Below are 12,807 nucleotides of genomic sequence, written 5' to 3' on the forward strand. Positions count from 1 at the left end.
GGAGGTGTGTGTGTGTGTGCCGTGAATCGCGGGAGTGGGGGGTTGCGGGGGGTGTGACGCAAATCGCCACAAGAAAAAATCAACACAGAAAGATCAACACATGTAAATGTTGACATAAGTGTGGCACTTCATTGGTGTCCATGTCGACACATGAGAATGAATATGAAAATATTCAAAAAATGAAAAAAAAAACTTCAAAAACTCATGTCAACCTTTTTCATTGTCGACCATAGCCATGTCAGTGTTTTCCATGTGCAATTTAATTCTGGAGCTGCCGCGAATCACGGGGGGTGCCGCGAATTGCGGGAGGAGGGGGGTCGCGGGGTTGGGTGCCGCGAATCGCGGGAGGGCGGGGTTCACATGGGTTCAGGTGGGGGGTTGCCGCAAATTGCGGGAGGTGGGGGGTCACGGGGGGTGCCGCGAATCGCGGGAGGGGGGGTTGCGGGGGGGTGTGACGCGAATCGCCACAAAAAAAAATCAACACAGAAAGGTCAACACATGTAAATGTTGACATAAGTGTGCCACTTCATTGGTGTCCATGTTGACACATGACAATGAATATGAAAACATTCAAAAAATGAAATAAATCTTCAAAAACTCATGTCAACCTTTCTCATTGTCGACCATAGCCGTGCCAGTGTTTTGCATGTGCCATTTAATCCTGGGGCTGCCGCGAATCGCGGGGGGTGCCGCGATTTGCGGTAGGGGGGGGGGTTGCGGGGGGTGGGTGCCGCGAATCACGGGAGAGCGGGGTTCATGGGGGTTCCGGTGGGGGGCTGCCGCGAATTGCGGGAGGGGGGGGGGTCGCGGGGGGGTGCCGCGAATCGTCGGAGGGGGGGTTGCGGGGGGTGTGACGCGAATCGCCACAAGAAAAAAATCAACACAGAAAGGTCAACACATGTAAATGTTGACATAAGTGTGGCACTTCATTGGTGTCCATGTCGACACATGAGAATGAATATGAAAATATTCAAAAAATGACAAAAAACTTCAAAAACTCATGTCAACCTTTTTCATTGTCGACCATAGCCATGTCAGTGTTTTCCATGTGCAATTTAATTCTGGAGCTGCCGCGAATCACGGGGGGGTGCCGCGAATTGCGGGAGGGGGGGTCGCGGGGGTGGGTGCCGCGAATCGCGGGAGGGCGGGGTTCACAGGGGTTCCGGTGGGGGGTTGCCGCGAATTGCGGGAGGTGGGGGGTCACGGGGGTTGCCGCGAATCGCGGGAGGGGGGGTTGCGGGGGGGTGTGACGCGAATCGCCACAAGAAAAAATCAACACAGAAAGGTCAACACATGTAAATGTTGACATAAGTGTGCCACTTCATTGGTGTCCATGTCGACACATGACAATGAATATGAAAAAATTAAAAAAATAAAATAAATCTTCAAAAACTCATGTCAACCTTTTTCATTGTCGACCATAGCCATGTCAGTGTTTTGCATGTGCCATTTTAATCCTGGGGCTGCTGCGAATTGCGGGGGGGGGGGGGGGGGTGCCGCGAATCGCGGGAGGGGGGTCGCAGGGGGGTGCCGCCAATCGTGCAAGGGGGGTCGCGGGGGGTTCTTTTTGCCGCGAATCGCGGGAGGGAGGTCGCGGGGGGGTGTTTTTTCCGCAAATCGGGGGGGGGGGGTCACGGGGGAGGGTTTGCCGCGATTCGCGGGAGGGGGGGGTCGCGGGGTGGTGGTTATGCCGCGAATTGCGGGAGGGGTCGTGGGGGGGTTCTTTTTGCAGCGAATCGCGGGAGGGGGGGTCGCGGGGGTATTTTTGCTGCGAAATCGCGGTAGGGGGGGTCGCGGGGGAGCGGGTGTTTTTGCCGCGAATCGCGGGAGGGGGGGCACGCGCGGGGGGGGGGGGGAGGTTTTGCCGCAAATCGCGGGAGGGGGGGCGCTCACCTGGTGGCTGTGGAGTAGTAGTGCTGGGCAACATGGGAAGTCAGTGGGTGTCCTGGCACTGTGTGTGGCTCACTGGGCTGGTTCTCTGTCACATACCTCCCAACATGACCCTCTCCCAGGAGGGACACAATGCTCTGTTTCTAGACTTCCCCTTAATGTATGATTGCCATCACCTGTTTTAACAGGTTAATTTCTCAGAAAGGTGTTCAGCACAGATGAAGGCAATCACACATTAAGAGGAAAGTCCAGGAACAGAGCGTTATAGACACAGACACCCACTTTGAGTGACAGATGTAGCCAAATATATAGGAGATGACAGCGAAAGCCAGATTGCAGCTGCAGTGTGCGGTAGCATCACATTGATCATGCTGCAATATTTTATTTAAGGTCTTGCGAAGTTGTTCTTTAAGTTCACTATATTCCCTAAAGGTTTTATTCCTAACCTGACTGCATTAACTGGGGTGTTTATGGCCGATTTTGAATACTTATATGCCATCGATGTGGGAGAACCAGATGGTTTCTCTACATCGATGGCAAAGGAGAATTGATGTTTCCTGTGTATTTTTATTTTTTTATTTTAAGGTTGCGGGACACAGAGCTTAGTCCCGTCCCCCCCCCCCCCCCCCCCCCCCTGACACATGGAAGTCCCGCCCAAAGTTCTGATTGGCCCACGGACCATTCAGTCAAATATAAAGGATAACTATCGATGGCTGGGTGCAGAATTGCCATCGATGGCATCTGCACCGATGGCCATCCCTAATATTAGGTTGACAAAATCTCTATCGATGTATTTCTCTCAGCTACTTTTTTTTTTTATTTTATTTTTTTTACAAAAAGAAAACCCTAGGAACAAAGGTATTTTGAGTAGTGTTCCCGCTAGGCTGTTTTAGCGGGGCGCTGCGCCCTGCCCGATTTTTAAAGTGCAAAATGCGCCCTGCCCCTCTGGCAGCGCCCCGCTAAAACAGCCTGCCTTTGTCACCGCTGTTGTGACCGGGGAAGCCCGGCGCCACTGTACATAGCGATGCCCGGCACTTCCCCGGCAGTGTCCGCCCCCTTTGCGTGACGCTGCTGGCCGGGCCCGCCCCTATGCGTTACGCCGCCGGCCACGCCCCCTTTTGGCGCAGCCTTGCCACGCCCCTTTTCGCTGCGGCCCGGGCACGCCCCCTTTGTGACGCCGGCGGCATGCGATGGCATGCGATGCAACCTATTTTTTTTTTTTTTTTTTTCATTGTACGTAAATGCCTTTAAAGCTCGTAAATCGGGTCGGTCGGGTCCCATCGCATACCTTAAGTTATGGTATGCGATGGGACCCGACGGGCGCTGTGCTAGGAAACAAGTATCGAAACTGTAAATAAATAAAATCTATATAACATGCGATTGCAGAGTATATCAGAGCTGAACATGTTGACGTTTGTGAACGTTTCATTTTTGGGGCACTGTTACTTTCCGTCTACGCACAGCAGACATCCTGTGGTATTCCTATAGAGCAGTGGTTCTTAAACTCAGTCCTCAGGATCCTAAGCAGTTTACGTGTTGCCGGTCACCCGACAGGTGCACTCATTACTCTGACACATTTTAAAAGATGCACAGGTGAAACTAATAATTTGACTTGATTTTGTGAGGAGACCTGCAAAACATGCACTGTGTGGGGTCCTGAGGACAGACTTTGAGAACCTGTGCTATTATTTTTTTATTACCAGTTATTATATAGCGCACACATATTCCGCAGCGCTGTACAGAGAATATTGGAACATTCACATCAGTCCCTGCCCCAGTGGAGCTTACAATCTATATTCCCTACCACATGTACACGCACACACAGACATTCCAGGGTTTATTTTGTTGGGAGCCAATTAACCTACCAGTATATTTTTGGATTGTGGGAGGAAACCGGAGTACCCAGAGGAAACCCATGCAAGTACGGGGAGAATATACAAACTCTGCACTGTTAGGGCCATGGTGGGAATGGAACCCATGACCTTAGCGCTGTGAGGCAGTAGTGCTAACCATTACACCATCCGTGCTGCCCAAAACGACCCCAAAAGAGCAGTGCGTCAGAGGCACATGTAATGCCGGTGTCTGACCTAGTGCAGTAGGTGCGTCGGTATGTGGACTGACAGCTGTGTTACATAATGTTTGGTATTATCCAATATCCATGTGGCAGACTTACATTGTTACTGTAACTTGCATTTTATTTCTTGCTGACTTGTAGATGTCCCGACCAGTGATCCTCTCCAGCTCATTCAGTTTTGCAAAAGCAAGAACATTACACTTGTGGTGGTTGGTCCAGAAGCTCCCCTAGCTGCAGGTAACTGCGCTCATACTAGTCTGCTATGGGTCCATGTACAAACCTTGGAGAGAGAAAAAGTAGCAGACAATTGGCTCCTAACTGCCATTTTACTGTCTGGAATTGAAAACTGACAGGAGCTGGTTGGTTTATATGTTCTCTTTAGTGTGTGTTCACTATTGGCCATATTTCGCAATAATCTATTCGTTCTCCTGTTCCAGGTCTTGTGGATGATCTGACGGCGGCTGGGGTGAGATGTTTTGGACCCACTGCCAAAGCCGCCCAGCTGGAGGCCAGTAAAAGTTTTGCTAAAGACTTCATGGACCGCCACGGCATCCCGACTGCCAAGTGGAAATCCTTCACCGACCCAAAAGAAGCGTGCAACTTTATCACTAGGTGATCAGCGCTGCTAGTCATTCACTGAATATTTATATATGGCGCATAGTCTGCTGAAATACATGGCTGTAAGCACAGGGGCAAAACCGTAGGCCCTCATTCTGGTCTATTCGGATGGGGCCAAATTCAGCCCTGTTCCGGTGTTTGGGGCTCTGCGCATGGTGTAATATGTGCGTGTGCAGGTCCCCTTTGCGAATGGCTTTGGCGACTTGCATAGTCACCGAGCCGTTCGCAAAGGATCGACGGCTGCGGGGACTGGGCGTGCCCATACACTAGTAAGATTTATCTGCAGATCTGGCTGGTTGGAACAAAAACATGGTTATGGATGAGTGACAGTTTGTCAGTTTTCCAGCATTTCCAAGCAAATGGTCAACTGTCATTTGCTCTCATCCATAACCATGTTTTTCATTCATGCCAATGGTGGTCACTGGGACAGTGGGGTGTGGGTGGAGCTTCAGCTACAGGCACCAAGTAGAATAGAGTTCTTCAAGTGCAGCCCAGGCTCCTCCTCCTCCACGCCCCTACAGGCTTCAGTTGTTTCTTGGTGCCTCAAGGCACAGGTACCATGGGACAGGGCTCCGTGCCCTGTCTGATATCTTCATTTTTATTTTTTATTTTTTTCTATTTTTACACGGAGACAGCGTTACGCTGCTCCCCTGTGGCTGGCAGCGGCGCGCTGACTTCCATAGCCAGACCCGCCGCTCTCCTCATGACACGGAGGACGCCGCGCTCCACCACAGGTAAGCGGGCCCTCCATGGGAGGTGACGCGCGCACCTTTTAAGTGCGCACCGCTAGCGGTCGAGTCACCGGGCGGGGTGCAGCCCGGGTGACCCTGGCAGTGGCACCCAGTCCTTTCTGCGCGGCCACTAGACCACCAGGGAGCCGTACTGTGGAGCGCCATTTTTGTTAATGGCGCAGGGCACTGATGGTTCCAGGGGAGGCGGGACCTTGATCCACAGCTCCCCGCCTCCACGCTCAGAGCGGCATAACGCTGGTTTCCCGCCTGAGCTTAGCTTCCCCACGCCCCAGCAGCGTACTGAAGACGCCATTACGCGGGACTACACGGTGGGAGAAGTGCACCAGAATCCCTGCTCCTCTACACGCTACAGGAACAGGTTTTTCAGCAGCCCTCTGTACCTCAGTATTTAGCTGAGAGTCAGAGAGTATAGTGTCTTTTTTTACTGTCATCCATCTGTATACCTTTATAGTTTCAGAGGGTGTTACTGTCCACTGTATTATTGTTACTCAGTGCACACAGGGCCTGTCTGTGTTAACATGTCACAGAAAAACCCCAAAGCAAAGCCAGCTAGGGATACACCTAAACTGCATGCTTATACATGCGCTAACTGTAAGGAGAATTATTTCTCCATACAGGAGCAAGCTGGTTTGTGTGAACGCTGTTCTGCACAGGACTCCCTGGGGGGCCCCTCAGTCCCAACACATGGGGAACCCAGTTGGGCTTCCACTCTCTCAGCAGCCATGAAGGAGTTAGCAACTCAGTTAGCTGCAAACAGAGAGTCTGCTGCGCAGCCATTGCCAGCTCAGCCTGCTGTTGCTGCATCAGAGCCATCCTGGGTACAGGGTTTATCCTCCTCTGTTCAGGATTTAGTCCAAGTGTCTGCTTCTCTGCAGTCTGCATTGAGGGCTCCACCTAAACGCAAAGCACAGGCCCCTTTAGCTTCTAATCAATCAGATGCTGGGGATGACTTGGACGACCAGGTGGGGGTCGACACAGACGATGATCCTGACATAGATGATGTCGACATAGATGAACCTGACAAGGAGGAAAGGATGACCCAGTCCAGAGTAGACTCCTTAGTCAAGGCTGTTAGGATGTCTCTCAATATTCAGGACACCCAGGCCACAACACCTGACACACTTCTTTTTAAAAAGAAAAAGAAGGAGTTGGCTCTTTTTCCCTCAAATTCAGACTTAAATGAGGTTTTATCTGAAGCGTGGCAACACCCTAACAAAAAGTTTTTAGTGTCCAAACGCCTGATTTCCTTCTTTCCGTTCGCGCCAGCGGACTGTAAGAAATGGGAGGAGCCTCCACAGGTTGATGCTCACGTGGCCCGCCTAGTTAAGGCTACTACCCTTCCCATTCCTACAGTGGCCTCTCTTAAAGATCCTACTGATAGGAAGATTGAGCACTGCCTAAAGTCTGTGTTTTCCAATGCTGGCGTGTCAGCAAGACCGGCTATGGCTTCAGCCGGGGTGGCAAAGGCGATTGCAGCTTGGGCTGACTCCCTACAGGAGCAGATATCCTCAGGTACACGTCGCTCTGAATTGTTATCAACGGTGGACCTCATTAGGGAAGGGGCCACATACCTGGAAGAGGCAGCGATAGATGCAGCGGCCCTCTCCTCAAAAATTTCTGCCTCTTCAATTGCTGCCCGACGTGCACTGTGGCTGCGCACTTGGAACGCAGATTCTGATTCCAAAAAGGCATTAGAGGCCCTTCCATTTTCAGGGGAGGTACTGTTCGGCTCTGAGCTGGACAAGATTGTAGCCACCATTGCAACGTCCAAGACAGCTTTTCTGCCTTCGGCACCAGCTAGGCCTAGATCTCAGTCCTTTCGGACCTTCCGTCCACAGGGGAGACCCAGGGGTCAGCCTTCATCAAGGGCGCAGCCCGCCACAAGGCGTCCATCCGCTCCCAAGACCAAACAGTCCTGGGCGGGTCGCCGTCAGGCCCCAAAACAGGCCGACAAGCCCTCAGCATGAGGATCAGGCGGCCCACCAACCACATCAGGTGGGCGGTCGCCTGTTGTCATTTGCCGGGGTTTGGCAGGCCACTAACACCGACAGGTGGGTAAACACCATAGTGACCCAGGGTTACTCCCTCTCCTTTCAGGGGCGTCCGCCATCTCGGTTTTTCACAACAAGCATGCCCCGGGAGAAGGACAGAGCGGCTGCTCTGACCAGCTCCATTCACTCCCTGCTGGCAGCAGGGGTCATAGTGCCTGTCCCGCTTTCTCAGCGAGGAGCAGGTTTCTACTCAAGCCTGTTCCTGGTGACAAAGCCGGACGGGTCATTCCGGCCCATCCTCAACTTGAAAGGCCTGAACAAACACCTCTGCATTCCCAAGTTCAGGATGGAGTCCCTCAGGTCTATCCTGCAAGCTCTGGAGCCGGGGGACTTCATGGCATCCCTGGACATCCAGGATGCCTACCTCCATGTGCCAATTCGGACGGACAGCCAGTGCTACCTCAGGTTTGCGGTCAAGAGCAACCACTACCAGTTTGTGGCCCTCCCCTTCGGGCTGTCAACCGCGCCACGAATCTTTACAAAGATTATGGCCACCATGGCAGCGGCCCTGAGGGCCCAGGGCGTTCGTCTACTACCATATCTGGACGACCTCTTGATACTAGCTCAATCCGCACAGACACTCCAGGGGCATCTGGAGCTAACGGTTTCCCTCCTGCAGACCCACGGCTGGCTCATAAATTGGAAAAAGTCCTCAACAACCCCATCACAGCGGATGGTGCATCTCGGAGCCGTGATAGACACCAAAACCCTCAGGGTTTACCTACCGGAGGACAAGTGGATACTTCTCAGAGACCTCATCAAGCTCTTCCTGAAGCAGCACAGAGTCTCGGTGCACTTGTGCATGAAAGTCCTAGGCAAGATGGTCTCTTGTTACGACATGGCGGAATTTGCGCAGTTCCATTCCAGGCCACTGCAGAGGGAAATGCTGCGTCACTGGAACCGTTCCCAACCAGGCCTAAAGTCACAGACCTTTGTCCTGTCCAGGCAGACACGTCTGTCGCTCACATGGTGGCTCAGTCCTCTAAACCTTCAAAAAGGGCGCCAGTTTATCATTCCTCAGTGGGTGATGTTAACGACGGACGCCAGCCTCCGAGGGTGGGGAGCTGTTCTGGCAGAACACTCCTTCCAAGGCCGTTGGTCAAGGGAGGAGGCGCTGCTCCCAATAAACATACTGGAGCTAAGAGCCATCCTGCTAGCCCTCAAGTCGGCAGGCCCTCTGATTCACTCCAAACCGGTGAAAATACAATCGGACAATGCCACTGCGGTGGCATACGTCAACCACCAGGGGGGGACCAGGAGCCTAGCTGCCATGAGGGAGGTAACATCCATTCTGCAGTGGGCAGAACATCACCTGTTAGCTTTGTCAGCGGTACACATCCCAGGGGTTCAGAACTGGGAGGCCGACTTTCTGAGCCGCCAGGAGGTACAGTCAGGCGAATGGGGGCTCCACGAGGACGTGTTCCAGGAACTAGTCAACAAATGGGGTCTCCCGCAAATAGACCTAATGGCCTCAAGCGTCAACAAAAAGTTACCCCGCTACGGGGCTCGCTCAAGGGACCCACAGGCATATCTGGTGGACGCCCTGTCGGCTCCATGGCCATTCTCCCTGGTCTACATCTTTCCCCCAGTAGCACTGCTTCCAAGAGTCCTCAGGCGCCTCAAACAAGAAGGGACCACAGCAATCCTTCTAGCCCCAGACTGGCCCCGCAGAGCCTGGTACTCGGACCTTCGGGAGATGTCTCTGCAGCCACCTTGGAGGCTGCCAGCTCGTCCGGACTTGCTAGTACAAGGACCATGCCTTCATCTGAATCTAGGCAGGCTAGCTTTGACGGCGTGGCTCTTGAAACGGAAGTTTTAAGAGAGAAAGGTTTTTCTTTACCGGTCATAAAAACCATGATAGCAGCAAGGAAACCGGCTTCTTCCCGGATCTACTATAGAATCTGGAATGCCTTTTTCGCCTGGTGTGCAAAGAAAAACCTTCCGCCTAGGGAGTTTCGTCTTTCCAGGATCCTGGCCTTCTTGCAGGCGGGCCTGGATTTGGGCCTTAGGTTGTCCTCCTTAAAGGTCCAAGTTTCCGCTCTCTCTATTTTGTTTCAGCGGAAATTAGCAAAGAGGATGGCTATACAGACCTTTTTACAAGGCGTCCTTCACATACAACCTCCCTTTGTGCCCCCAATCCAGCCTTGGGACCTCACAGTGGTACTCTCAGCACTGCAAAAACCACCGTTTGAGCCCCTAGAATCTGCAGAGCTCAGGTGGCTAACATGGAAAACGGTGTTCCTACTGGCTATTTCTTCAGCCAGAAGAGTTTCCGACCTGTCAGCACTATCCAGTGCATCTCCGTATCTGGTGTTCCACCCGGACAGGGCAGTCTTAAGAACTAAAAAGGAGTTCCTGCCCAAAGTTATTTCCAGTTTTCACATAAACCAGGATATTGTTGTCCCTGCCTTCTCCCAGTTGGAGGACTCCCCAGAGTTACGCTCTTTGGATGTTACAAGAGCTTTAAAAGTTTACGTTAATAGGACCCAATCCTTACGCAAGACAGAGGCCCTGTTCGTGCTCTATGATGCAAACAAGAGAGGTTGGCCGGCAACGAAGCAGACATTGGCTCGATGGTTGCGGCTAACTATAAAACAGACTTATGTATCTTCTAATAAGCCAGTTCCATCCTCTGTCAGAGCCCACTCCACGCGTTCGGTAGCAGCCTCTTGGGCGGCTCATCAGGGAGCCTCAGCAGAACAGTTGTGTCACGCGGCCACTTGGTCCTCTCCACACACCTTTTTAAAATTTTACCATTTTGACACGTTCGCCAGGGCAGATTCTGCTTTTGGGCAACGCGTCATCAGTGCAGCTCAGGTGCGTTCCCTCCCGTAAAAGGGACAGCTTTGGGACGTCCCACTGTCCCAGTGACCACCATTGGCATGAATGAAAAAAGGGGATTTTGGTCCTACCTGTAAAATCCTTTTTTCTGAATCCATGGTGGACACTGGGCGCCCGCCCTCGCACACTGATCTACAGTAATGGGGGTCGGCTTACACCTTCCTGAAACTTATTCTTCCTTTGGGTTGCTGGTTTCTTTCCTATTTCTCTTCCTTTTCCTGTACCTTGCGGGTAAGCTGTTGAACAAACTGAAGCCTGTAGGGGCGTGGAGGAGGAGGAGCCTGGGCTGCACTTGAAGAACTCTATTCTACTTGGTGCCTGTAGCTGAAGCTCCACCCACACCCCACTGTCCCAGTGTCCACCATGGATTCAGAAAAAAGGATTTTACAGGTAGGACCAAAATCCCCTTTTTTGTTCCAACCAGACAGATCTGCAGATAAATCTGCGTGTGTATGGCCACCAGTCCCAATGGCCGCAAATACAAGTAAGTTTTAACTGACTTTTATTTGCGAAGGCAGGAGTAATCATCGACGGTCAGTGATCATCGAATAATTTCTCCTGCTGCGGAGACATGCGAGTCTATGTGTTTTCGTTACGCATCCCCTCGTTTTTTTTAAAGAGGGGTATCGCCTGTGGTGGACACTCAGGTGGGCGGCCTCGGCAAGCTGTGATCCTCGGCGCTTATTGAGCCAACCACAATCGCTCCCATAGTACAGAACTACTGCAGGAATAAAAACTTTCCATTTGTGTTGAATGTAATCCTTAAGCAGAGCTGTGCGTAAGGAATTAATGCAGTAATGTAAAATCTCCTGCCTTAAGCTCTCATGTAACAAACCTGTGTATATAATAAGGGGTGCGATACAGTGAACATGAATGAAGAAGGCAATAGAGAACGAGCGCCCAGGATCTTAGCATCACATTGGGGCTGAAACGCCCTGTAAACGGCTTTTTTTTTTTTTTTTATATGTAAAGTTCTATTGAGAATTTAAGCGCAGGTTCAGTTGCTTATCTTTGTCTTTCTAGCGCTGATTTCCCGGCTCTGGTGGTGAAGGCGAGCGGCTTGGCTGCTGGGAAGGGTGTGATTGTAGCCAGCAGCAAGGAGGAAGCCTGTAAGGCCGTTCATGATATCCTGCAGGTAAGTGGCAGGGGAGCTCCTGCGTATGATCGCTGATGCGGGGGTGGGGGGTGCGGATAGTGGTGGTGCGCAGCTGGAGGCACCACTTTTTTCCGGGACAGGCGGCTGAGGCGACAAATTTCCGGGCATACCACCGAAGTGGCTTTAGCTAGCCATGCACTACCGTGGGTATCTGGTTGATAGGTCAACGGTTAATAGGTTGACACCAAAATGGTGACATGCAAAAGGCTGACATGTGAGAAGGTCGCCATGAGTTTCTCACAGGTCCCCCGTATTTTTGGGACTTTTTCATACATTGAACATCCGTGTGGACTGTGTTTGGTAATGGAAAGTATGGTAAGCGAATAGTCATGCAAGGGTACGCCCTACACTAATTGGGGGTTCATATCGTCAAGTGTCAACAGCGACACAAAAACCTTAAACTATGTTGACCATTTGCTGCTGATCTAGACACTGAACCTTTCCAGCCACACCGCTACCAGGGTCCTCTCTGTAGGGGTCAGAGGCCGTGTACGGATCTCCACAAATGTCTCCGTTTACCGTTGGATAGAATACGGCTTTGCCCTTGGCAGTTAATTACATGTTTGAAGCCTATACATCTGCGGCATCCATTAGGTTTGCTGCTGACTATATGTGTATTCTATAGACCACAGAACTGACAGAATTCTCGCTTCATACAGGACAAGGCGTTCGGAGAAGCTGGGGAGACAGTGGTAGTAGAAGAGCTGCTGGATGGGGAAGAAGTGTCTGTACGTATCATGGGGTTCTGCCTGCATTCCTCACCTTGTTCACTGCTACAAAGGCGAAAGTCGAAGCAGATGTCATCATTGTCTTATTCTCCCAATTCCAGTGCTTTTCTGATCCCTACATTATTTGTGGTCCTCTATTCGGGCATGCAAACGCCGTTTCCTGCTTTAGAAGTGATTGTAAACTGTCCTGTTAACATCCAATCCAAAGCTTTCAAGTTTATTTAAGATAGTTGAGTGGATAAGAGCGTGGTTGCAGGACAGAAAACAGAGAGTTGTAGTAAACGCCGGCGTACAGTCAAAGGAGGGAAAGGTTACAAGTGGAGTACCCCAGGGATCTGTACTTGGACCGGTGCTTTTTAATATCTTAATTGGTGATATTGCAAATGGAATTGAGGGTAAAATGTGCCTTTTGCAGATGACACAAAGGTATGCAACAGGGTAGACACACCAGGAGGGGTAAAACAAATGATTGATGATCTAGGTAGATTTGAGGAATGGTCAAGAGCATGGCAATTACAGTTTAATGCCAACAAATGCAAAATCATGCACTTGGGTCTCAGAAATCCAAAGACTAAATATAGTATAAATGGCACTATAATGGAAACTACTGAGGAAGAGAGGGATCTAGGTGTCACTATTTCAGGGGACTTAAAAGCAGGTAGGCAATGTAACAAAGCACTGAAGAAGGCAAGCCAGA

General features: G+C 51.3%; 1 protein-coding gene across 1 annotated transcript in view; it reads left to right on the plus strand.

The window, feature by feature from the left end:
• GART (phosphoribosylglycinamide formyltransferase, phosphoribosylglycinamide synthetase, phosphoribosylaminoimidazole synthetase) overlaps positions 1–12,807 on the plus strand; it is a 32,331-nt gene that overhangs the window by 1,685 nt on the left and 17,839 nt on the right. The window contains exons 3-6 of the mRNA XM_083171795.1: positions 4,106–4,201; positions 4,402–4,576; positions 11,250–11,361; positions 12,042–12,110. Of these exons, the coding sequence (XP_083027921.1) occupies positions 4,106–4,201; positions 4,402–4,576; positions 11,250–11,361; positions 12,042–12,110 (452 nt within the window). The remainder of the gene's footprint in view (positions 1–4,105; positions 4,202–4,401; positions 4,577–11,249; positions 11,362–12,041; positions 12,111–12,807) is intronic.

This window comes from Crinia signifera, chromosome 2, assembly GCF_055691185.1.
Source record: "Crinia signifera chromosome 2, ASM5569118v1, whole genome shotgun sequence".
In the NCBI taxonomy this organism is placed as follows: domain Eukaryota; kingdom Metazoa; phylum Chordata; class Amphibia; order Anura; family Myobatrachidae; genus Crinia; species Crinia signifera.